This window comes from Schistocerca cancellata, chromosome 7 (assembly GCF_023864275.1).
Source record: "Schistocerca cancellata isolate TAMUIC-IGC-003103 chromosome 7, iqSchCanc2.1, whole genome shotgun sequence".
Classification (NCBI taxonomy): Eukaryota; Metazoa; Arthropoda; class Insecta; order Orthoptera; family Acrididae; genus Schistocerca; species Schistocerca cancellata.
This window is the reverse complement of record NC_064632.1, coordinates 422,587,585-422,615,415: the sequence shown is the minus strand read 5'-3', so window position 1 is coordinate 422,615,415 and position 27,831 is coordinate 422,587,585. Positions and strand designations below refer to the sequence as shown.

The following is a 27,831-nucleotide window of genomic DNA, read 5'->3' as shown; positions in this document are numbered from 1 at the left end:
AAAAATTGAACTTTTCACTCGAGAGGAGACTTGAACCGAGGACCTCCAGTTGCGCAGCTACTCACGCTAACCGCGGGACCACGGTGCTCCTGAGTTCATACTGTCCTTGGTGTTGCCTATCTTGCACGTACTACTCAGTTTGTATATTTTGCTTATTTTTGTCATAGTTCCAAATAACTTCTTCCAGTTTTCTCGATTGATCTGTGTTCAGTTTTTCCAGGCCTATCCACTGTGCCAACTTATAACGAAATCTGAGGAGAGTGTGATGGGGAGGTTCCCTTGTTAGAAGTACTAACATATTCTTTAGTCCTAGCACTGTATGACGAGAATGCAACAAATTTGATCCATTTTTATTTGGCAAATCATTCACTGTCATGATGAATCACCATTCCCTATGCTGGCTGACTACCTTGAAACATCCATCTGGTCCACTGGTGAGATGGGCACCAAGGCTTTATGAATGCAACATTACAGTAGAATTCGAAAGTATGGAAACACAAGAATGCTGACTGCCTTTCAAGGAATCTTGTGGTAGAACACAGCAGCATGGAGAAAATCTCAGTCAATCGCTGCATTAAATGGCATGGCTGTTTAACAGAGAGAAGCTCCTGCATGGTTGAAAAACTACAGATCCCTTGAAAAACAAGAAACAGACAAAGAGGAATTATAATTAATAAATGGAAAATTTTGAATTGATGAAAACTGCAACATTTCTGTCAAAATGACAGGCAGATCTTCAGGTAACAAACTGTTGACGTAAAGAGGCTACAATAACCATAATTAGAACTATCTCAAAACAAGACACCAAACTAATAAAATTCTGACTGGAATGTGAGATGTACGGACCTTTCAGTACATCATATATTTAAAACTTCATAAGGGTAAATAATAAAAGTCTCCTATTTTTCAACAAAAAATTGGAATCACAATGTATGCAACACCCCTGAATAAAATAACCATGACCTAGCTCTAGAAACGGGAATAGCTGAATAAGATCCAGCATCCTAAATATGAAATCACCCAACTGACAACAAGCTTGCCAGAAATACAGGAGACATCTTCTCAAGTATCGACCTGCTACACTAGTGTCATATAGAGTTAAACTCTTTGTCTTTAAATATGTCTGCTTGTGTCTGTATATGTGTGGATGGATATGTGTGTGTGTGCGAGTGTATACCCGTCCTTTTTTCCCCCTAAGGTAAGTCTTTCCGCTCCCGGGTCTGGAATGACTCCTTACCCTCTCCCTTAAAACCCACATCCTTTCGTCTTTCCCTCTCCTTCCCTCTTTCCTGATGAGGCAACAGTTTGTTGCGAAAGCTTGAACTTTGTGTGTATGTTTGTGTTCATTTGTGTGTCTGTCGACCTGCCAGCACTTTCATTTGGTAAGTCACATCATCTTTGTTTTTAGGTATAGAATTTCTTATTAGTTTTATTAGGAAACAGGTGGTAGTCAAATACACTGAAGCACTAAAGAAACTGGTATAGGCATGCATATTCAAATACAAAGATATGTAAAAGTGTCTGGTGCAGTTGTTATATGTGTTACTGCTGCTACAATAGCACTTTATCAAGATTTAAGCGAGTTTGAACGTGGCGTTAATAGTCTGCACATGATCGATGGGACACAGCATCTCCAAGATAGTGAAACAATGGGAATTTTCCTGTACAACCATTTCAGGCAAACCATCAAATCTCTGACATTGCTGCGGCTGGAAAAAGATCCTATAAGAATGGGACCAATGATGACTGAAGAGAATCGTTCAACATGACAGAACTGTAACCTTTCCAGAAATTGCTGCAGGCTTCAATGCTGGGTCTTTAACAATGTCAGCATTGAACCAGTCAACAAAACATCATTGATATGGGCTTTCCGAGCCAAAGATCCACTTGTGTACCCTTGATGACTGCACAACACAAAGCTTTATGCCTCGTGTGGGTTCATCAACACTGACACATTGGACTATCGATGACTGGAAACACGTTGCGCAGTCGGACGAGTCTCATTTGAAATTGTGTCGAGCAGATGGACGTGTACAGTATGGAGACAACATCTTGAATCCATGGACCCTCCACGTCAGCAGGAGACTGTTCAAGCTGTTGGAGGCTCTGTAATGGTGTCGAGTTGGACAGGTATGGGACCCCTGATACGTCTAGATACAACTCTGACAGGTAACACGTACGCGAGCATACTATCTGATCACCTACATCTATTCATGTCCATTGTGCATTCCGATGGACTTTGGCAATACCAGCAGGACACTGCAATACCCCATATGTCTAGAATTGCTACAGATTGGCTCCAGGAACACTTTTCTGAGTTTAAACATATCCACTAACCACCAAACATCCCAGACATGAACATTATGAGCATATCTGGCATTCCTTGCAATGTGCTGTTCATACTCTTACAGATTTATGGACAGCCCTGCAAGATTCATGGTGTCAATTCCCTCCAGCACTACTTCAGACATTAGTAGAGTCCATGCTGCATCGTGTTGCGGCACTTCTGCTTGCTTGCAGTGGTCCTACACTATGCTATAACAGGTGTACCAGTTTCTTTGGCACTTCAGTATATAAGTATACACATCAAGTGCATGTATTTATGTGAGTTACACATTAAAAGAATTAATTCTTCAGTAAAATACTTCTCATTTTTTTGAGTGCCAATGTATGGGATACTTAAATATTTATTCTCCACAAGAACTAAAATAACGGTCCAAACCCAAAAACGGCTATTTGAAGAAAATGAAAGACTAAAATCAATTTCATAAAAGAATAACAATCTGGGCTCTAGTCATGTCCCACACCACATGTGAATACTAAGATCCCATAGTAAAGTTTTAATGTACAGTTTTTTTCCTAAGAAGCCAGTGTTCAATATAGGATAAAAAAATTTTCTTACGACTCTTCATGTGTTTCCCAGTACGAGCCTGTTCTTAGATAACTGCAACTTCATCTCATGATTAGCGTGTAGTACACATGGCGGTCAGAACACAAATGTATGCCACGAACAGTGACTTCTCAGTATGTACCACAAAATTATGATTGATGGAGCCCCAAATTTACACTAGCTGTTGGTATGTAATTTTCCATGTCCTTATCCCTCAAGCTGAAGTACCAGTCAAAATAAAATCCCACTTTTTTTATGCACACACTCACTTCACAGCCGTGGAGGACAGGAAGAGGAGGATCATGGTGCCCCGTTTCGCCCAACAATTTCAACAATGAATTATTTAAACAAAAGTAAAAGTAAAAACCACCCCACTTACTGTATAGTGAAAAGGTGCTCGCAGTAACACAAGACAGATGACCAAAAATTTAAGGAATTTCAAATGACAAGAATGTAAAAGAATGAAAATTATACATAATTTGTGAGCAATAATAGTCACTCTCTTACCCCTTCCTGTTCATTTTTCTTCATACGTTTCTCTACTTTGTTTTTGCCTGGCCCTTTGCCATGAAATTTATGTGACAGGTACCTAGAAACAAATAATAAATAGAATAAGAATAATACATATAATTGATATTAGTCAGCAAACCACACTCCTTGATTAATCAAGTATATGGGAAAAAATAGAATATACTTTGATGAAAGTTTGATACAAATGTCATGTGAAATGATGAGCTGCATTAATATATTTCATACAGATCTTACTCACCTGAATGCTTCTTTGGCATTCAGAACATGACCATCATCATCAATATAATCAAGTTTTACATTAGGTTTGTATCCATCCTTTTCTTTAAACTCTGAAGTTGGCCCATTATACCGTTCACGTCGCCCAAACTTATCATCATCTCTGTAAACAAAAAAAATTAAATTCTTAGTTGTGAATACAAATAACACAACAAAAAATGAAATACCTGAAAACAATATCTGAAACATACATATGGGTTTTGTCCTCAATAGAGTAATTCTGCGCCTGTAAATGAGCAAAACGAGAAGCTGACGGTTTGTTCATATCTTCCTTCTCAAGATAACCCTTGCTGACTGCTAAGCGCAGAGCTCCTGCTACTCCAACTCCAACATCGGGTTCTGCATCTAGAATGGGAACTTCTGCTGGTAGGACATCAACTGGTCTTTCATCTGTGCACGAAAACAAACAATGGTGAAAGTTAATTTAGAATTGGTACCTAACAACCTAGCAAGTGATTTCCTTCATTACAAAATTTCTGGCTCACCAATTTCTACTTCATTCCAAGCCCCTCTTTTGCCTTCTTCATCTTGTTTGTTCTTCTCTTCCACCAATTCTCGTTCAAAGTCCTGAAAACGAAAGACGATCATTATGCATCAGCGGTATGAGGTGGGCACAAGGAGTTACAAGAATAAAATTAATATTAAAGTCAAAATGCTATTCCTTATTCTTTTCTGTGTTTGTTATTTTCAAGTTTGTACCAGCAGTTCTTCAGCATCCTCATCCCTATTCCCTGAAAGGCCATATGTTGGGATATCACCTAGAGTTCTACAAAATTCAGCTGTTGCATTGAGTACAATTGACCCTCCTTGTTCAGAGCCATCTTCTGCTGCCTCATCAAGAATAGTTTTGGCAACCTAAAACAAAATGAATGAGTTATATAAAAATTTATTTTCAGAATGAAAAATATGAAATCATCTGTAAGATAGCAAAAACAATGAGAAACAAAACAGTATTTTAATATGCCCCAGAAGTTACAGACATTTGTGATGTAATCAGCAAGTCATAACTGAAATTAATTACCTTCTCAACACTTGATGATTGTTCACTCATCTCCTTAAGTTTGAGCTTCCTTGCCTTTTTCAGAGCTAAATGAAGCTCAAGTTCACTTTCATCTTGATCGAGTTTGAGTCCATTCAAATCTTCAGGAGGAGCTGTAGAATTAAGTTTATAATAACTGGTTTGTTTCCAAAATAATATGGCAATATTGTTTATATAAGGAACAAGTAAAACCACCAAGTGCATTACTGACTAATGAGGCAGAATCAATCAACAGTTGGGTGTTGGTATGGTCATGTACATAGTTACTCCCACTGTCATTTTACCAAACCAAAAGACTCCTTTCTGAACTACAGGATGGCAGAAATTGGAGACATTTGGGGGCAGGAGTGGCAGGAGTAAGAGAAGAAGCAAAAGAAATGATAGTCTGAAATAGTGTCACCCAGTAACCCCCAAACCCCTTATTCTTTAAAGAATCAGATCCCATGTGAAATACAAATCGATGTTTATGACTTCTTATCTCCTGAACTGTGTGTCATATAATAATATCATTTTGCAGGTACATTCAGTGGTAGATGTAGACACTGGCTGCAAAAAGTGTCAAAAAGGTTTCAAATCACATCCAAAGTTTATTGAAAGTCACTAAGTGTTCTCATTCTCAAAAATTGGATGAATATAGTATGAGTAACTTGAGTGCCATGAGATATGCTGCCTCAAGAGACATTCATAAGTTTATAAATTTAATACTTGACTTAACGCACTCAAACTGATATTAGTCTTGACCACCACAGTTATTAATTTTACTCTGTCTAATGTGTTTCAATCTTACTTCTTTCTCAAATACTCTAAATGAAAAATACACGAAAAGTTATCAGTGAAAAAACATTAAGATAGTTACATAAAGTGTACACCATAAAAATGGAAGTAGTATACACTCAGTGAAAAACATCAATAACATTAAATAAAATGCAAATCATAAAAATTGAATATATGTAACACATTCATATGTAAAATCTACACTAGATTTGTCACACATTGATCAGAATATCTGATCCACCTTATGTAATGACATTTGAGTGCAAACTAACTGTACACACCAAAGCCTTAGGTAAAGGAAACCGCTGGATGGCAGTACTACATGGTGGTTATGAAAGTCATATCTTTAAAAATATCATAAGTATTGATACAATTCATTAATATAACACAGTGTTAAATGACAAGTACTTTTCTATTATATCCATTGCATCTATAAAAAAATTTACCCAGTCTGTTACCCCCGGAAACCATCCTTGTAACCAATGATGCCACTTCCCTATACACAAATATCCCGCACGTCCAGGGCCTCGCTGCAGTGGAGCACTTCCTTTCATGCCAATCACCTGCCGCCCTACCTAAAACCTCTTTCCTCATCACCTTAATCAGCTTCATCCTGACTCACAACTTCTTCACTTTTGAAGGTCAGACATACCAACAATTAAAGGGAACAGCCATGGGTACCAGGATGGCCCCCTTGTATGCCAACCTATTTATGGGTCACTTAGAGGATGCCTTCTTGGTTACCCAGGCCTGCCAACCCAAAGTTTGGTACAGATTTATTGATGACCTCTTCATGATCTGGACTCACAGTGAAGAAGAACTCCAGAATTTCCTCTCCAACCTCAACTCCTTTGGTTCCATCAGATTCACCTGGTCCTACTCCAAATCCCATGGCACTTTCCTTGACGTTGACCTCCATCTGTCCAATTGTCAGCTTCACACATCCATCCACATCAAACCCACCAACAAGCAACAGTACCTCCATTATGACAGCTGCCTCCCATTCCATATCAAACGGTCCCTTCCCTACAGCCTAGGCCTTCGTGGCAAACGAATCTGCTCCAGTCCTGAATCCCTGAACCATTACACCAACAATCTGAAAACAGCTTTTGCATCCCGCAACTACCCTCCTGACCTGGTATAGAAGCAAATAACCAGAGCCACTTCCTCATCCCCTCAAACCCAAAACCTCTCACAGAAGAACCCCAAAAGTGCCCCACTTGTGACAGGATACTTCCCGGGACTGGATCAGACTCTGAATGTGGCTCTGCAGCAGGGATACGACTTCCTCAAATCCTGCCCTGAAATGAGATCCATCCTTCATGAAATCCTCCCCACTCTGCCAAGAGTGTCTTTCCGCCGTCCACCTAACCTTCATAACCTCTTGGTTCATCCCTATGAAATCCCCAAACCGCCTTCCCTACCCTCTGGCTCCTACCCTTGTAAACCGGTGTAAAACCTGTCCCATGCACCCTCCCACTACCACCTACTCCAGTCCGGTAACCCGGAAGGTGTACACGATCAAAGGCAGAGCCACGTGTGAAAGCACCCACGTGATTTACCAACTGACCTGCCTACACTGTGACGCTTTCTATGTGGGAATGACCAGCAACAAACTGTCCATTCACATGAATGGACACAGGCAGACAGTGTTTGTTGGTAATGAGGATCACCCTGTGGCTAAACTTGCCTTGGTGCACGGCCAGCACATCTTGGCACAGTGTTACACTGTCCGGGTTATCTGGATACTTCCCACCAACACCAACCTATCCGAACTCCGGAGATGGGAACTTGCCCTTCAATATATCCTCTCTTCCCGTTATCCACCAGGCCTCAATCTCCGCTAATTTCAAGTTGCCGCCACTCATACCTCACCTGTCATTCATCATCATCTTTGCCTCTGCACTTCAGCCTCGACTGACATCTCTGCCCAAATTCTTTCCCTTTAAATATGTCTGCTTGTGTCTGTATATGTGTGGGTGGATATGTGTGTGTGTGTGTGTGTGTGTGTGTGTGTGTGTGTGTGTGTCAGTGAATACCTGTCCTTTTTTCCCCCTAAGGTAAGTCCTTCCGCTCCCAGGATTGTAATGACTCCTTACCCTCTCCCTTAAAACCCACATCCTTTCATCTTTCCCTCTCCTTCCCTCTTTCCTGACGAAGCAACCGTTGGTTGCGAAAGCTTGAAATTTTGTTTGTGTGTTTTTTTATTGTGCCTATCTACCAGCGCTATCCCGTTTGTTAAGTCATAGAATCTTTGTTTTTAATATATTTTTCCCATGTGGAATGTTTCTTTCTATTTTATTAAACTGGATAATGTAATAGAAAAATGTAAAATTATTTGTTATTAGTACTATAATAATGAGGTGTATCCACACTTCTGTAATTTTTTAATTTTTTTATTATCTTTTTAAATTATATGACTGTCATATAACTGCAATATAGTAATGCCATCCAGCAGCTTTCTTTACCTAGTACTTTGGTGTGTACAGTTAAGACAGTTTGCATTCAAATGCTGTTATATAAGGTAGGCCAGATACTCTGTATACATGTTTGACAAATCTGATTTAGGTTTTGCATATTGATGTCTTACACATATTCCATTTTTACAATGTGCATTTTACTTAATTTTATCAATGTTTTTTACTGTGTGTTTGCTTCTTCCATTTTTACAGCGTACATTTTATGTAAATGTCCTCATGTTTTTTCACTGATAACTTTTTGTGTATTTTGTGTATTTGAGAATGAAATAAGGTTCAGACACATAAGACAAAATAAAATCAATAAATATGGTGGTCAAGATTAATATCAGTTTATGGAAGCAATAATAGTGCAACAATATTTAAACATTTATACAAAATAAATTGATTAAAAAGTTAGTAACGAAACATTTAAATAGGATAATCACATATAAATGGTGCTCAAAAATACACAGAAGTACAAAGTGATATAATAGCAATAATGCTGCAATAGCAATAATGCAGCAATAATGCTGCAACCAGCTTGAGGAATTTATCAACTGTTCAAACCCCATGGTCTACAAGGGACTGAGAATAATGCCAAAAATTTACAAGCCATCAATGCTCTGAATATCACTAGCCAGAATGGAGTGCATATCTACAGACAAACTGAAGAACTGAGTGCAAGAGTCAAATAATAACCAAAGGCAAAATTCTAAGAAAAACAAGAAAAACTTTTCACACTATATTTTATAAACAATTTATTAAATATTTGCATTTAATATGGACTGTAACCCAAAATGAGTTATTGTGCAAGTTTACTACATCTTATTTTATCCATAAAGACTATAAAAGGAGCAAAACATGTGATGGGATTACCCAGCTCTTGCACTCATGTATTAAGACTGACACATACGGTCCACTGAACAGAATTTCGCTATCAGAAAGCAATACCAAAAAATAAATAAAGTAGAAGAAATATATTTCAAACTATTTAAAGAATTTATGAAAATCAAGAAAGACGATGTTTCAGAAGACAGTCAAGACTTTAGTCATGTTCTTAGTAAAAATAGAAATAAATTATAGGAGGATATTTGTACAACTTTGTTTTGTGGCACAAACCAAAAGCACTTTAAAAGAAATTAGCACAAAAGTGGCTTAATCTGTGTGCATGTCAAAACTTCTAAAACATCCTATAGCATACGATTTTTCAAAACTCTTCAAATGATGAATCATTGTCAGATATTACCTCACCAGCTACACATTTGAGATCCATGTGTATCAGAGATACTTTTCTGCAAGTTTAATTGCAACTGCATAGTTCTGGCTATTGAGAGGCAGTGTAATTGTGTAGAACATAGGTGCCTGTAGCTTTTGAACTTGCTTATTTTTAACACCTCCCTCCCTTCATAGATGAATTTGTGATGTTTAGTTATCATAAATGATTCACTGCCATTCTTCATCGCCTTCATAAAAAATGGTCACAGATGCTATTTAAAATCGAGTATCATGTGCTACTGCACTTTCACTACTTCTTCTGGCACAAAAATATACTCTTTCTTCTTTTTGATCTTCCCTGTTTGGGAAAATGATCTTCCCTGTTGGGGAAACACATGACGACAAGACATAAATGATTGGACACACCAAGGAAAATTTTAATTCTTCATAAATCTACCTGACGCAGCCAGTGTACTCAAGTACTAAGCCATCAAATATTTTTATTCTTTATTGCACAGTTATCTGTGATGATACGCAGGATTTTTTATGTAATGATTTAAGACTGATACAGCTTCATTCAAGTCTTTTTATAGCAGTGGAGACAGAGGCTAGTTTGACAGAGAGCAAGAATCAGATACTTCCAGCTATTATTGACTTCTTGCACTCTACAAAAGCATCACTAAACTGAAATTTCATTTACCTATCACAATATGGAACATATGTAAAAGGTTTAAACACTTGACGACAGAGGAGAGCCGTACACTGTGGCTTCTTAAGGGAACGACTCAGTCATTATCTTTAATCACTCTCTCTCTCTCTCTCTCTCTCTCTCTCTCTCTCACACACACACACACACACACACACACACACACACACACACACACTCACGCACGCACGCACGCACGCACACCTCTGTTTGACACATCCAGTGCTACACCGACATAGTAGAATAATGAAAAGCTGCATGCACACACACACACACACACACACACACACACACACACACACACGTTTCATGCAACCAGCGCTACACTGACACTGTAGAACAATGGAAAGCTGTTGCAATGATCATTTATTTTCAGAGCTAGTTTTGGTCAAACTATCATTTTCATAAGCATCCAATTGCATAAGAAACATTTTAACTGAAATGTGAATACTGCTAATGCCTAGAGTAAAGAGTTGTAAATGAATGTTTTTAGTGGGCTAATACAACAATGAAAACAATAAATTTTTACAAATACAATGCAATTGGATAGATAATAAAACCTAACCAGCAAGCAGCAGCAAAACACGCACATAAAAGGAGGTTATAATCATGCAAGCTTTCGGAGCCAGTGGCTCTTCCTTCCTGCAGAAAGGCTGAAGAGGAAGGAAGAGGGGTGAAGGAAAAGAACTGAAGAGGTCTATAAAAAGGGGTAGATTTTGAAAAAGTCACCCAGAACCACAGGTCAGGGGAGACTTGCTGGACAGGATGAGAAGGAAAGTACCTCTTCCTAGACTTCTCTAGTCCTTTTCCTTCACCTCTCCTCTAACCCCTTCAATCCTTCTGGTGGAAGGAGCAACTAGCTCCGTATGCTTGCATAATTATAACCTTCTTTTATGTGTGCATTCTGCTGCCTCTTGGCGAGTACAATTTTTTATCTATTAAATTACACAATATTTCCAAAAGTTTTTAGTAGGGTATAAATAATGGAAGGAGTAAAAATGATAACTCACTATATAGCTTAGACCTTGAGTAGGTAATAGACAAACAAATATGACTGAGAAAGGTGATGGCTTTCGAATGAATCCTTTGTACAAAAGCTAGCAATAGCCTCACTTTCGTTTATGTACCTATTAACAACTTGTGGCCTCAACTATTTGGTGTGTTGTCACTTTTAATTCTTCAATGATTTATGTCTTGAACAGACTGACAATGCTGACTGTCTACAGTGTTAAATGTTTTGTCAAGGTATCAATAAAACTTACGTGGTAGATCATCTACATCCATCACTTCATCTGGTTCTTGTTTCACAACAACTTGATTCAATGGATTTGTAACACACTCATCTGCATCACTACCTTCTTCCCGTTTAATAGATCTTGTAGCGAAGTCCCACGTGCTGGGTACCTGATTAGCTAACTCCTCTGCTTTCAGAGGCTTCTTGCGAATTTTTCGAACCTTTACATGAAATAGAACAAAATCTTAATTTCAGTTAGGTGTCACTGAACAACCTGTGTCTCTTAGATTACAAGTGCAGATATTAGCGCTTCATCATAGCTTACATAACTGGCTCAATACAGTAAGTATTAAATAAATGGATAAATGTTTAACCATTTATCATAAAAAATTTATCAACTGAAAATGGGTACTTACCTTCTTTTTGGGTTTTTTGAACTTTACTTCTACTTCTTCTGCAGTATAGTACTCCGATGCAAGCTGTGGTGCAGGAAGGACAAGGGATTCCACTCTTTTCTTTTGCAGGCGATTACGCACTGCCTCTAAGGCTTGCTTTTGTTTTTCTGCAGTCACATCTTCTCCTATGAAAAGAGGAAGACATCTGTGATGCACTTGAACAGATCACAAATAAAAATTTCCAGAGCCATACAGAGATTATGTTCTGTAAGAACCTGCTTACATCTCAGACTTCAGCAGTACTCAGAGTGAACTATGGTTATTAATTTGCTCATTATTGTAAAACTAACCTATTGCAAAACTTTGTTTCGTTGCACCCTTGATTTCCTCGTCATATTTACTTAGGATTTCCTTTCTCCTATAATTTCCAAATTCATCAAAACCTTCATCTTCGTAAACATTATAGCCCCTCGAATTTGGTTTTAGTTTCTTATTTTCAACATTCTGCAAGAAAAGTGTACGAAGTATTAGGTACAAAACTTTAAACTCTAAAGCTGTGACGACCAGACAGGCTTTCAAACTTTACCTTCTCATAGCGTTCCTCATCCACGAGATTCACATTCACTAAAACATCGTCTTCCTCATCCAACACATCCTTGTCTTTAAGTGTCAGAATAACCTCTCTCTCTTCCATAAACCGGTCCTGAAAATGAAGAGAGTTTAGTAGATCCAATATTTAACTTTATCAACTGACCTAACATGTGCAAAATATGTTACATTCTTACAACAGCATGTTCAACACGAAGTCCACGAAGATCCTTTGATGTATAGGCTTCTCGCTTTTCATTTCTCATCTCATCTTCCACCAAGTCTCCAACTCCAAACTCAGCATCAAGCTCTTCCAGCATTTTTGCCTGGGTGCAGACAAATAAATGGGAAATAACAACAACAACAAAGATATGTGAAAGTACTGGTAATAAAAAAAGCTACATAATACATCTTATGTTGCAGCAAATGGCCACACCTGTTTCTCTGCTTTTTCCTTTTCTTGTTGTAGTTTTCTGTTCTTCTGCACCCAAGCTGCCACATCACTGTATTCTTCGTCATCAGATTCTCCTAAGGGTTTTACTTTCAGCATCTTTGATTCTAAGAGCCTCCTTTCCCTGTGTTCCTGCACCTTCTGTCTGACTTTTTCAGTTTTCACTTTCTCTGTTATGCTTTCTAAAAATTAAAAAAATTAAAAAATAAAAAAAATAATTAAGTATATTTTCTGGACCACACACAATTTTGTTTGTTTTAACTGTTATAAGCTTTCTACAACACTAACCTGCAGGCTTATGAACAAACTCTCCCATGTCTGTTCCACCAAGTGTTGCTCCTGATTCCTCTCTCTCTTTCATTTTTTCTTTCTGTTCAGCCGTTGGGGCAGCAGGTTCTACTGCCAATGGTTTCAACCCCAGTCGTGCTCGCAATCTATTTGTCTCTTCGATTGATAATGACTGGTAGGACTGAGTGTCAGTTGCAGTAGTAGCAGTGGCAGTGGCGGCATTAGTAGGAGCAGCAGCAGCATCATTTTCTTTGCTCTTTGATAACGATATTGATGGCGGAGGTGGTGGTGAAGGTCTTGCCGAGATTTTTGGAGGGGGTGGTACAACCACAACATCATCATCTAAAAAGAATTTTTTTTGTTCATTTTTTGAAAACAAAAACCACAACAGTGAAACAAACCAAATAAATTTTTACCATGCTTTAAATACTTAAGTATTTTGTTAATTACAGAACTACAGAAACTGCAACACAAAAAGGCAGCAAGAACTGTAATCACATTAAATGTCACTGGTTCACACAGGTGGAGGTTTCATTGAGGTAAACAGAAAATGAAAAACTGGAAACACTGATTATTTCTGTTAACAAAATATTTCATTTTCATTAATGAACTAATAAAATAAATATACACATATACATGCAATATATATATACAAATTCTACCCTATCAATTTAAAAAATTAAAAGTTATCTAATGGGAAACATAATTTTCACTCTAATCCTATCAACTTTCATTCCTTCAGGTATCCTCCTGGGCAATGTAATCAAAACCAACACAAAATTCTGAACTTATTAAAAAAGGGAGAGCAGCAAGTGCAGCTGCTGCAGTATGAAGAATTAAGTTACTTAAGAGGCCTTATAACATATGGTTTGTTTGCAAATGAAATAATTCAACAAAATATCTCTCAGAAAACAATATTTTCAACAAAATTAAAATGAATCTAAAAATGAAAAGCTCAAACAGAAAACAGATAAAAAATTATTACTACCTAATACAGAGGTTTGTTTGAAATATTAGCTATGCTTAAGTTGGAAATAGAACACTTTCAAATTAAATATACGAAACAGGGAAGAGGAGACACCTGACAGGAATTTATGAAACAAAGTGAGCTTATAACTCGCTATCCAAGAGAAAACATTTTCCACATCAGTGACTCCATTGTTTCAGGCAGTGGTACCCTCATATACATCATTATTTATTTAACTGATCCTATTTTCTGCTACTCACTCACCCATATCCACACTCTGTGAATGCAATGGAAACACATTAGTCCTTCACTATTTCAGAGGCTAGTACAGCATGCACACATTTACTGACTTTCATGTTCCCCAATATTAACCTGCATCCTATTACCAACATACTATGTCAAAACACGTTCCTCACTTCCAACATTCAGTTTTACTAAAATCAAATGTTCTCATTTTCAATTAGTAAAAATGTTTCATTTCATTTGTATTATTATATTAAACACCAATACATAATTTACAAGTTCATAGTACACTCAGTGTATGGCAGAGAATACACTCAACCATATTCCACTCACAAATATGCACTAATCTCTCTTACAACATGTAAAGGATACATAATTATTCACTAAATGTGTGTGGCTTGGGCAGTGGACAGATATGGGGAGTAAAAAAAAAACCTGCCACGAGAGAGAGAGGATTTTGCATAACACCACTATTTGCATTGTGTGCTGATAAACATATGACTAAAGCTGGAAGTTTAAAGTTAGGGACAAATTTTTTGAATAAATTTGTAAAAGCACACTACTTACTTTGTGAAGAATTATGTAATTAGGAATATCATTCCCCTCATATTACACGTTCCTGAAGTGTGACCTATGGCACAAATGGACTCCTTGATGATATATGCCCAATGTGTGTGCTTTGGTGGCTCAACAGTAAGTACCAGACTACAAATACAGAAGTCAAGACTACATTGGACGCTAGGATTTTTCTGACATTTAGTGTTTTTTTCACATCTGGCAATTTTTGTTAAAGTGAAAAATGCCAAGTTAGGAAATGGTTTGAACTCTAAATTTAACTAAAGTTTTCCTGTAAATGGCTAAAACAAATCAAAGATAGGAAGAAAACAACAGCATACCACCTTCAACGAGACCACGTCCAGAAAAGCATTGTGGTATTCAAATTGACCTTAAAGTTGTGGATGATTTTATTTTCACACCAAATACAATGTAAATTATAAGGTCATTGCATCACTAGATTACTTTGCAGTGTGTTTCTAACCTCAAACTGCGTTGACTTCTCATTTCCTCATAATCATTCTGTCATCTCAATTTGTGAGGTGTAGTCGTAATATTTATGGAACAGGTGTGAAAATTACAATGATGTATACCTATATTCAATTATTTGGATTATGTAAAACAATCTACAGTTAGAAAATGATGACCTGGCTGATTTTTGCTGTATTTTTGCACGTATTTGCAAACTTATTAAGGTGCTCTGCAAATCAATGTTAAAGAGAAGAAGATCACTCAGCCATAATAAACAGAAAAAAGGTGCCATAACATTGATGTTGTCCATCCACACATTTAATATCAAACTGCAAACAGAATCATTAGTAAGAATATGAAAGACAGAGGACATCAATGTAATATGCTGGAAGAAGTAGTGATGTAATATTTTTGATTATTTTGCCATTTTTTATTTAATGAACACAGCATAATAATGCAAGTCCATCACACTGATGCTGGGATATCTAAAAGTGTTGGAGAAAAGTGCAAGCATTCACCCTACCAACTTAATAAAGCACTGTGGTGCTCAAATTAATCTTCAGGTTGAAGACTGTTTTATTCAGTAACTATCTGATGTTACTACCAGGAAAACCACATGAGTGAATGTAGTTTATTTGGAGACAAGCATTCAATGTCCAGTGACAAATCTGTTTTAAAAGTTATCCAAAAACAAATTAACCTAAAAATTAAAATATTGAGTAGCACATTTACATGTTCATAGATGAAATAAGAAATGAAACATAGAAAATTTGTGTGTGTTTCATAAATGACATTTCCATGTTTGGAAGGTTTTGTACAGTGAAAATGGGAAGTACTAGGTTGTATCCTATGTTCAGTATAGAAGCCATACAGGTCATTGTAGAATCTAAGTTTCTAATGTGTTTCTATAATGTTTCAGTTTTTGCAGGAAATTTGACAAGTTTAATAACTTTTACTGTATAATTTAAACTGCATGGTTTTTTTTAGCTCTCCAGTCCTTCTACATATGAATGATGTACTAAACTGCTTTCAAAATCTATGCAGATTAACAGATCTACTAATCACATAGAAGACAGCTAAGAAAACAGCTTTTTTGACTTGTTCTGCAAAATAATACCAGGTCCTCCAATTAATTAAAAACAGATTTAAAGGATATTTTCCTAGCACTCATGACTACAAACACAATTTGATTAAACTGCAGTGTGTTAGACAATGTTTCAAATCAAGCTCCCTTCTCACTAACATACTAAGGAACAAAGGCTGGCAGAGTTAAAGGAAACTTTTTCAAAATGATTTTTCTCCATTCCTGGAGAAGGGGGGCTCGAGAGGGAGGGAAGGGGGGGGGGGGGGGAGTTATTTCAATGATGACAAAGTACGTCCATGGACATGAATAATACTACAGGTGTGTTACAAATGGAATTCTCAGTAGACCTAAATCAATGACAATGTGCAGCGGCATCAAATAAGTAAAGATGCAAGTATAATAGAAATAAAAGAAAACTTAAGTTTTTAATGTAAGTAACACTGTCTACATAGGAGTTAGGAAAGTTGATATAACTTATTTGTAGCATCTCTGCAGACTGCGCACATTGCAGAACCTTTTGCAGTTCTTCTGATGGGGAGTTCTGGTATGTTTGGTTTATGAAGCAGACGTTGTGTCACATGAATTTAACTCAGCTATGGAGTTGACAAACACCTGTGACAAGACTTTAGCAGAAAACACTAAGATTACAGATGTGCTGGTACGCTCCACTGCATTCTAAACAAGTATTAAGTCAATTAAAAATACAGTTCTTCAGAAATACTTTAACTGCTCTGTATTTCCACTTTTTAAATATAAGTAATAAGTCTGGGCTTAGCAGCCAGAGACAGTAGTCAGGAGTGCAAATTGTGTGTGTGTGTGTTTAAGACGGTCTTTTTGCTGAAAGCTTGCTTGTTTGACAGTCTTTTTATTGTACCTATTTGCAACTCAACATCTCCGCCATATGGTGAGCAGCAATCTATCCTTTTCATAATATTATCCTTGTTCCATCTTGGGTTTGCCTTTGTTTGATTCTGCCTAATATGTTAGCCTATAGTAACCGGTTTTGTCAGTTCTCACTTGGTAATGATGATGAGGTCCGCCCCATACTCCAAGGAGCGTAGGGGACGATGCGGGGGATCCATATCGCCTTACTACCAAAGGTCCTAGTGGAGGTGGTTTGCCATTGCCTTCCTCTGACCGAAATGAGGATGAATGATGATTATGATGAAGATGACAACACCACCCAGTCATCTCGAGGCAGGGAAAATCCCTGACCCCGCCGGGAATCGAACCCGGGACCCCGTGCGCAGGAAGCGAGAACGCTACTGCAAAATAATCTAGTGATGTAATGGCCTTAAAATTTACATTGTATTTGGTTTGAAAATAAAATCATCCACAACTTAGTATGTAGCTACTACCCTATAGCTATTAAATAATGACTAAATATCAGAAAATTAATTTCATATAACTGAACTGCTCAGCAGTTTCTTTGAAAAATGGTGTAAGCTGAATTTCATCACGGCTCCCTTGAAATACAATTTCCAGCCCCATTTGACAATGTTTACACCAATACAGACAAAATTTACAGTAGCAGATCACTCTTGAAATAAAGAGTGTCCAGCACAACAAGAAATAATTGCCAGAGATGAAGAGAAATTTGCATTATCAAGTTTCTTTGTCAGACATTATTAAGCATATATTCTACTAATTCTGCCATCATGCTTAACCAACAAGATATAAGAGTAAATGCTCATAATAGTTGGAAAGGTTGCACTTATTGCTGATAGCAACATGAAACTGTGGACACTAAGTTTCAACATTAGGGGAAAAGAGGCTTGATTATTGGGCAACTGAAGAAGAGAAAAGGATAGGATGCAAAGAAAACTGAAGGTAATGATGAAAATATTCTCAAATTTACCCTTCCAAAAACTTATCTTCTCTGTTACACTCTTCCCCATTTCTCCTGTTACTAATTCTTTCTGCAGTTAAGCATTTTTTTCTTTTTTTTTCTTTTTCAAATAGTTACTGCATGTGTCTTAGTTTTGATATCTACTGCTGTTCATGACAATTTTGAATAAGCACTTCCAGATATTGTAATCACAATTTGTTTCACCTTTATAGTCAATTCCAAAGCCATTTTACACTTCAATAAGAAGGTGTGACCATCAAGAAGTTGCAATGTGAGTTGTCTTTATTCAGTGACTAGTTTCAATAGCATTATCATCATCATCCTGTTGAATGTAATTGAGCCATAATGGCTAACTAAGGCATGCCACTACCATCATGTGTACATGATGAGAATGGCTTTGATCAAATGATAGTTCTATTGAAACTGGTAGTTGAATAAAGTGAAGTCATATGGCAGCTTCCTACCCATCACAGTTTTCTTATTGAAATACCTATACTCTGGAACACTATCTACAGTAAGTCGAATATTACATGACCAAGCAAAACATGCTTTATACATCTACTAACACAACAGATTGAAAATGATGACAATGGCTCACCAAAGTTAACCAGTATGATTAAATTGCATTCAACAAGATAAAAATTCTATAAACATGTCATAAATAATGTTATACTGCAGCTCCTCGAAGATCGTGTCTCCCTTTTTCAAATCATTGGAAGCCATGAAGCACCACCATAACAATATACTTCAGTATCAGTTTGTTTAATCTTAATAACCAATCATGAACCCCGGAAGGTTCTGGGTGGAATACAAATAACAGAAGGTGTAATAGGTAATTTGTCACTGTACAGTTGCTGTGCTGGCCATAAGTAACATAATTCAAAACAGAAATTACTGTTCTTATGCTTTCTGACAATGTCCTTCCCAGGAATTAACTTCTGTCAAACAGTTATTATCCAAAAGCTTAGTGGCGATTTCAATTTTTTCGTACCAGTAGGCCAGTTACCTATAATCCTCACACCATTTGTGAATTCTGATACAAAACTGAATGAAATCTGTTCTAAGAGTGAAGAGACAAAAAGTTATACTAGCTTTGATTTGCCATGGAACTTTTTAGAAGACCACAAAATTTGATTAATTCAGAAGGAATTTTTTCTACAAAAAAACACATTTTTGTTTTCTTACTCACAAACGAAGCTTTCCTACCCTCCAACCCTAAGGAATTTTACAACTTTAAGATAAGAAAAGACACTTACATGAGAAAGCATACATTTGTGTAGTAGTAATTAAGTCAGTACATATAATTAATAACAGGATAAAGGGATCAACTGTCCTCTGTTCAAGCTTTGACCCCATCCCATGATGGAACATCTGCCACATTCATGCATATATTCTTTACTCCAGAGACTGACCAATTCTTTGTCACAGGCCACAAAAATGTAGGCCTCATTTGTGCAAATACACCCTATTATCAAAAAAATCTTGCTTGTTTAATAGAACATGATGAAACCAATGAAATGACAGCAACTACTACCCATAAATAACTTAAAATAGCCTGTTGTGAAATTTCTATAGTACTTCTCATAACCTGTTCCAAAATGTTGCCAATGGGGGCATTTGGCAGACAAATGACTACTGTCATTACAAACAAGTCATCACACACACACACACACACACACACACACACACACACACACACACACACACTAGAAGAAAACAATCATGGCCATAGCACAAATAGCAACCAGAATCCCGGGGTAATTTGGGGTAGGAAAACTGGTAACAGCCAGTGTGTCAAATAACTGAACTGGATTTGAAGATGACTTCTTCTGCCAAAATGTCCAATATTTTATTATTGGATGCCCTTCTCCCAAAAATGTGATTAGGCAGTTCAAAATGTGCTCACTATGCATGATGACCTGGATCAGTTACGTCTACAAAATCCTCTCTATACGTATATAACAAAATCTAATGACCTAGATCAAATTTAATTCTGCTTCTACTAAACCACAAATACCCCAGATATCACAATGAATGATAAAGACAGAACTCCTGAAACAGTGTTGCCAAAGGAATATATCACACATAAAAGAACAAAACTGAACAATGAGAACTGTGATCTGCTTTAATTATGTAGGATTAACAGTTTTAAACTATCATGTATGTACTACATAGACATTGCTGCATAATAGTTTCTTCCACTCAACAGATATTTATCAAATAACAAATCATCATAAGCATTGGATGCTTAAATGTGAGGAAAGTATAGTAAATCCTTTGTAGGCATTCAAAAATGTTTGCCTTATGAAATTAACATGGCTTCCTGCAATGATTGCTTGCCTACAGAAATCATCATCTCTGCTCCATAAAGATGGCCAGAAGTATTGATTCTGATACCAAATTCACTGTGTCTCCCACTGACTACTGAATTATACATATCAAATGCACTATGACAAGTAATATTAAGTGAAATTACACAAATTATGATTGAAGTCCATATGGAACCAATGAACAGTATTTCAAAATTGATATAAGAACTCTTACAAGTTCACAAAAAAACCTGTCTCCAAAGCAGACTAGACAGTGCGGTGGAAGGAAGGAAGACAGAATAACCAACTGCTGTTCAATACAATCCAAGAATGATTATTCCACATTTCATAATTACAGCTAAGTGATGTGCAGCACAGTGATTTATTCCATCTCTGGTCATGCATGAACCACCTGAATTTCACAATGATCTCTAAATGAGTAACTGCATTAGGACAAGATCTAAATGTAAAACCATTAATGAAGTCTTTAGCTTTCAAGATTTCAACATGTACTATACCTTGAACACATCCGTCTTAGACAGGCTTTCACAGAGGAGGCCCTGAAGGCACTGTCTTGATGAAGAACTTTTCTGAAATAGGACAAAAAAGCAGGCAAAATTACAGCCTTCTTTACAAACGGCCAGCTAACATATGTGACTCAAACAAACAGTTCAAATAATTATTTTCTTGTAACTATGAATTTACATTATCATTGAGTTCAAGACAGATATGCTAGCTGGCCTTCATTTTTACAGCAATTAATAAATGCACTCTGTAAGTGTGGAGTTGGAGGGGTGGGGGTGGGACACCTGTGTGAACCATGTCTTATTCTAATACATCAGGAAAAGTATACATTGCAGTGTAAAACAGTACATGTAACAAATAATCATGAATACATGACTGGATATTGGTTTCACAACATGCGTAAAAGGTTGCAGTAATTGCCCATAATGACTGTATATCCTGTACTGAAAGATTTAAATTCAAGTAGGATAACAATGGCCCCAACAAACACTTGACTGTGACTCCACAGGGCTTTGCTGGACTTATTTTCACATTATTACTATATCTTCTTCACTTTTTACTACTCTCTTCTTTTCTTTGTCACTATCTTCTCAGAAGTCTTTGGTCAAAGGAACTAAAGATTTGTCGCTATTTTCAGACACTACAACTCCTGGATATAATGGTAATGGTAATGAAAAGAGACTTTCATTATCTCTACCTTCACATTCCTTGAGTTTTCTGTGCAGTAAAGATGTGAATAACAATTAACAAGAAATGATATTGTATATCTATTCACTCTCTAGTTTTGTGTGTGTGTGTGTGTGTGTGTGTGTGTGTGTGTGTGTGTGTGTGTGTGTGTGTGTTTCTTCCAAGTACAAAGCAAACTTGATAAATACAGTAACTGTGTCATTAAAGTAACATGAAACGTTATAGTGGCAAACATATAGATGAAATTTGTGTTAAGAATTCAATTGTTTCATATTTTTTTTATTCATAAATTTGTTTTTCCATATGTTCCACCTTGAGCGAACACAATTTCTTCTTTTTTTTTTTTTATTCAGGCATGTTTAAATCAAATTACAGCAATATCAGTAGGTTTATTTTCTTTCTTCTTAGCACATGCTGTAGCTTTATGTTAAAAAAATTTTTTTTAAAAAACCTGATGATTCTACGAATTCGTGGAACATGTCTGGGTGAAAAGATGAAAACAATGTGGGTCTTTTTTCCCTTCTTTCTTTAAAGGCAGAACCATACAAACTCAAATTTATCTGTAAGCAAACACAGATACAAAGAGCAAGCTTGAAACTCAAGATGAGTTTTCATTCCTGTATGTACTATGGCATAACATTTACGAGGAACTGTGAATTTATTAGAACAAAGTACTCTCCACAAACAAATTTAATAATTTTGCATCGAGTTCATAAGCTCATGTCTGTTTATAAAATTTGTTAAGAGCACAGAAACATGTAACAGAAAAACATATTCATACTAGCGTTTCAGATTTTTTCCATTAAAAAGTACACACATTCACAACACGCCAACAGCTATGGTGAAACTGATGGGTTACTGTTTACTGAAAGTTGTTACTTGGGCTGAGGGAAGTGGAGAAGGGATAGTGTAGGATGCACTATGCATGGAGAGGATAGTGGAACAAAGCGAGTCCTGCCTTTTGACAGATGCACAAGATGAAAGGTGTTCTGAAGGTAGAGCATGTAAGACATACAGAGGTAATGATTAGTGAGGGGAGGGGTGGGGAGGGGGAAACGAAAGGTGATAGGAAGAGGAGGGTGAAAATGAAGAGGGAGCTGTGGCAAACCACAAACTTGACCATCCAGTTTCCGACACAACACAAATGATTTCAACAGCTGTTTCACTATGTGGTCCATTTGGACACATGCCTCCAGCACTAGTTTCTCTAAACTATGCAGATGGGAATTTCCTCTTAAGCATATCCTGTGCTCTCTCTCTTTTCCCCTGGCCTAAACCTCCACCAACCTCTTCCTCACTGCCTCACCATACCTTTCCCTTTCTCCCTTCTGTCCACACCACTCCACTTCCATCCACATCGTGAACTGCCTTTCTCACCACTCTCCCTCCCCCCCATCTCCCCCATGCGGTTATCCTCCCCCCCTCCCCCTTCCACTCCCTCTTCCCCCCCCCCCCTCTCGTTTTCTCTCACTTCATCTCCACAAACCTTCCGCCCTCACCCCCTGTTCACTGTATGTCTTACATTCTTCACCGTCTTAACTCCTCTCGTAGAGCTGTGAAACCTCTGAATAAAGTGTCACAAGATTACCTCACCGTCTATTCCACTTCCCCCTCCTTCCCTCATGTGTTTTCCCCTTCTTTCTTCCTCCACCCCCCCCTCCCTTCACCTAAGCAACTGTTTCAATAACCAGTCTCAAGGTGGCGTTGTCTTCTTCTTCTTTTTTTTTTTTTTCTTTTTTTTTTTTTTTTTTTTTTTTTTTTTTGGGGGGGGGGGGGGGGGGGGGGGGTAGGGCGCTCAACCTCTAAGGTCATTAGCGCCCAGTCACAAATGTAAGTGCATATATAATCTGGTAAAACTCAAGGTGGGTGTGGGGGAGGGGGATGGTAACACCAGAAAGTTCTTACAAAGACACAGATGAAAGAATTAAAAGAGTTAGATGTCTTTGGACAAGTCCGTCAAAGTAATAAAACGAAGAACACGAACAGCTGCTCGAGCGCCATCAGCTAAAATTTCTTGTAAGGTTGATGGCAGAGACAGGACAACACGAAATTGATTTAAAACGGGGGACACGACAATAAAACATGGCGCACTATCAATGCATGACCACACGGGCACTGCGGGGTGGGGACACCGGATAGCAGGTAGCGGTGGCTAAACCGGCAATGCTCAATCCGCAACATGGCCAATATGACCTTCTCTCGCCGAGATGGTCGGGCAGAGGTTGTCCAAGCTGTTGGAAATGGTTTTATGGCCCGAAGCTTATTTTCTTGAAGTGGTGACCAAGTATCCCACCATAATAGCAGAAGCCTCTTACAAAAAATCCCACTAATGTCAGACGATGGGACACAAAGGGAGGCTGGACATGGCAGGAGGACTGCAGCCTTGGCCGCAGCATCAGCAGCCTCATTCCCAGGCAATCCTACATGGCCTGAAACCCACATAAAGCTTACAGGAGAGCCATCATCAGCAAAAGAGTGGAGGGAATGCTGGATCCGTTGCACCAAAGGATGGACCGGATATGGAGCTCTAAGGCTCTGAAGAGCACTGAGTGAATCAGAGCAGAGTACATACGGAGTATGGTGGTGGCAGCGGACATACTGAACGGCCTGAGAGAGAGCAAAAAGCTCGGCTGTAAAGCTGGAACACTGGTCGAGGAGCCGGGTATTTAAAGGTGACGTCCCCAACGACAAAGGCACAGCCGACACCATCGTCAGTTTTGGAGCCATCAGTGTAAATAAAGGTGTTACTGGCGAGTCGCGCATGAAGTCCGACAAACCGTGAGCAATACACTGCATCCGGAGTACCCTCCTTCAGGAGCGAGCTGAGGTCAAGATGAATGTGAACCGGAGACTGGAGCCAAGGTGGTGTCGAGCTCTCACCCTCTCTGAAGGTGGTAGGGAGGGCAAAATCCAATTGTCGGAGCAGGCGATGAAAGCGGACTCCAGGGAGCAGCAGGGCAGACACATACGACCCACACTGACAGTCAAGAGAATTGTCGAAGGAGGACTGATAAGAGGGGTGGTCGGGCACTGACAACAGCCGGCAGGCATACCGACAAAGCAGTATGTCGCACCGGTAGGTCAATGGTTAATTCGGCAGCTTTAGCATAAAGAGTCTCGACCGGACTAGTATAGAATGCTCCAGTCGCAAGACGTAACCCCCGATGATGGATGGAGTTCAGACGGCGTGAGAGGGATGGCCGAGCAGACGAGTAGATGAGACTCCCATAATCCAGCTTTGATCAGACTATGGACCGATATAAGCGAAAGCACGGCAGTGCAATCCGCTCCCCAAGATGAACCACTAATAACACGGAGGACATTAAGGGAACGTGTACAATGGGCAGCCAAATAAGAGACATGCGGAGACCAACGAAGTTTCCTGTCCAGTGTGAGCCCTAAAAACTTTGCTGTCTCCACGAATGGGGAGAACAACGGGACCGAGATGCAAGGATGGTGGAAGGAATGCTTTTATATCGCCAAAAGTTGATGCAAACCATCTTCTCTTCAGAGAACCGGAAGACATTAGCCACACTCCATGAGTATAGGCTGTCAAGACAACGCTCCAGGAGGCATGTTCTCTGGGCACTGCAGTAGATCTCGAAGCCATCGACGAAAAGAGAGCCTGAGACGTTAGGTGGAATGCAATCCATAATTAGATTGATTGCTATGGCAAAAAGGGCTACGCTCAAAATGGAGTCCTGAGGCACTTTGTTCTCCTGGAGGAAGACGTCGGACAATACGGAACCCACACATACCCTAAACACTCGATCTGTTAAAAATGAATCAATAAAAAGGGGCAGGAGACTACGTAGGCCCCACCTGTGCATAGTGCGGAGGATACCTCTTCTCCAACAGGTATCGTAAGCCTTCTCCAAAGTGAAGAACACAGCTACCGTTTGGCGCTTTCGCTAAAAGTTGTTCATGATGAACATCGACAAGGTCACAAGGTGGTCAACAGCGGAGCGGCGTCGACGAAAGCCGCATTGAATATTGGTAAGTAGCCGTCGAGATTCAAGAATGCAAACCAACCGAGCGTTAACCATGTGCTCCATCACCTTATAGACACAGCTTGTAAGACAAATGGGGGCGGGGTAGACTAGAAGGAAGGTGTCTATCCTTCCCGGGGTTTGGGTATGGGAACAACGACGGCCTCACATCAACGCATGGGGACCTGACCTTCGGTCCAGACACGATTATAGGTACGAAGAAGAAAGCATTTGCCTGCCGGAGAAAGGTGTGTCAGAGCATCTGAACGTGAATGGCATCTGGCCCCGGAGCAGAGGACCGGGACAGTGCAAAGTGCGTGCACCTTCGAGTTCCCGCATGGTAAAGGGGGGCATTATAATCTTCCAGATTCAGCGAGTGGAAGGAAGGTCGCCGAGCCTCTTCTGCCTCTTTTCTGGGAAGGAAGACAGGGTGGTAATTGGCGGAGCTTGAAACCACCGCGGAAAAAGTGGCCAAAAGCATTGGAGACATCCACAGGGTCCACAAGTACCTCATTACCTGAAGTCAGGCCAGGTATCGAGGAGTGGGCCTTAGTGCCCGACAGCCAGCGCAGGCCACCCCAGACAACAGTAGAGGGGTGAGGGTAAAACTGTTAAAGGAGCTTGTGAAAGAGGCCCAACAAGCTTTTTTTTGCTGCATTTGATGACTCGACGACATTGCGCTCGGAGTTGTTTGTAATCAATACAATTCACCAGCGTAGGATGGCGGCGAAAGGTGCGTAAGGCACGTCGTCAAGCACGGATAGCGTCTCTGCAAGCCTCATTCCACCAGGGGACTGAAACATGATGTGAAGAAGAGGAAGTATGAGGAATGGAACGTTTGGCAGCATTGATGATAACAGCCATGAGGTATTCAACCTGATGTCACAGCTGAGAAAATCTTGGTCCAGAAAGGTTGCCAGGGAGGAGTAAAGTCCCCAGTCAGCTTTCGGTATGTTCCAGCTCTAGGGACGTGGGGATGGGGGTGTGGTGCAGGAGACAAACAACACAGGGGAAATGGTCGCTCGAATAGGTGTCAGAAAGGACATACCACTCGAACCAACGGGCAAGAGTGGTAGAACAGATCGAGAGATCCAAGTGGGAGTAGGTATGAGTACAGTCCGAGAGAAAAGTCGGGACGCAAGTATTGAGGCAGACAAGATTGAGATGGTTTGAAAACATCCACCAAGAGGGAGCCTCTCTGACAGGATGCAGGAGAACCCCAAAGGGGATGATGGGCATTGAAGTCGCCAAACAATAAAAACGGCAGAGGAAGCTGAGCAATCAGGCGCATCATGTCAGCCCGAGAAGTAGAACTGCGGATGACGATGGAGTGTAGACGCGGATGACGATGGAGTGTAGACAGTACAAACAGAAAAAGTAAAGGCAGAAAGAGTAATATGGACAGCTATTGCCTGGAGTGGGGTGGTCAGTGGGATGGGATGGTAATAGACATCGTCCCAAACGAGCAACATGACCCCACAATGAGCTGGAATACCATCCACAGGGGTTAGGTCAGATCGCTCGGAGGTATAGTGGGTAAAAGCAATACGGTCAGTTGGGCGTAACTTTGTTTCCTGGAGACCAATGACGACCGGACAGTGCAGGCGGAGGAGCAGTTGTAATTCCTCCCGATTAGATCGAATACCTCTTATGTTCCAATGTAACAGAGCCATCACGAATCAGAGAAAGGGGGAACGAAATGGGTGAAGAGCTGGTCACCTCGACGGCTGCGGAGGGCCAGGTTTCGAGGGAACATCACGACAACCGTCGGGAGGTGGATCCTGTTCCATCGAGTCGTCGCCATCTGCGGCCACATTCCTGGGTTGCGCAGGAGGGGCAGCATCTTCCGCTGACGACAGGCCAGCTGAGCACCTGGCAGCAGAGCGTCCCGGCAAAACTGAGCACGGCCGGGAGCAGCGACTGTCGGATGGAGTATCAGACGAAATGTGCCGGGGTGGAGAGGGGGATAAAGACTTCTTCTTTGAGGCCTTCTTGGAAGACCGATGAATCACAGGGATGGTGGGCTGTGGGGGCTGGACCCGTAGAAAGTCCTCATGCTCGGGGTCCTTTTTTGAACGCCGGACCTCAGAAGCCGGGGTCCATAACATTTCCCGATGGACGCCTGAGAAGAGGATAGCTTCTCAGGCGGCGGGGGAGGAGGAGGAGGAGGAGGAGGAGGAGGAGGAGGAGGAGGAGAAGGAGGAATGGCCTCTGGGCAGTACGATCCCTGTGTTGTCAGGGGGCTACAACCTAGAGGGTACATGACGACCCCCCACAATGGGCTGGCTACCGTGCTGGATTTCGGG

General features: G+C 39.6%; 1 protein-coding gene across 2 annotated transcripts in view; it reads right to left on the bottom strand.

The window, feature by feature from the left end:
* The window catches only part of LOC126092619 (U4/U6.U5 tri-snRNP-associated protein 1), a 69,632-nt gene that overhangs the window by 11,207 nt on the left and 30,594 nt on the right, over positions 1-27,831 (bottom strand). The window contains exons 2-15 of one of the 2 annotated variants that reach the window (XM_049908336.1): positions 20,843-20,914; positions 12,847-13,188; positions 12,544-12,740; positions 12,305-12,433; positions 12,106-12,222; positions 11,870-12,023; positions 11,541-11,704; positions 11,153-11,345; positions 4,719-4,849; positions 4,397-4,552; positions 4,183-4,264; positions 3,889-4,087; positions 3,660-3,800; positions 3,398-3,479 (exon numbers count right to left, since the gene is read on the bottom strand). In XM_049908336.1, the coding sequence (XP_049764293.1) occupies positions 3,398-3,479; positions 3,660-3,800; positions 3,889-4,087; positions 4,183-4,264; positions 4,397-4,552; positions 4,719-4,849; positions 11,153-11,345; positions 11,541-11,704; positions 11,870-12,023; positions 12,106-12,222; positions 12,305-12,433; positions 12,544-12,740; positions 12,847-12,919 (1,818 nt within the window). In that variant the 5' untranslated portion in view covers positions 12,920-13,188; positions 20,843-20,914. The remainder of the gene's footprint in view (positions 1-3,397; positions 3,480-3,659; positions 3,801-3,888; positions 4,088-4,182; positions 4,265-4,396; positions 4,553-4,718; positions 4,850-11,152; positions 11,346-11,540; positions 11,705-11,869; positions 12,024-12,105; positions 12,223-12,304; positions 12,434-12,543; positions 12,741-12,846; positions 13,189-20,842; positions 20,915-27,831) is intronic. The other variant, XM_049908335.1, reaches the window with a different exon arrangement.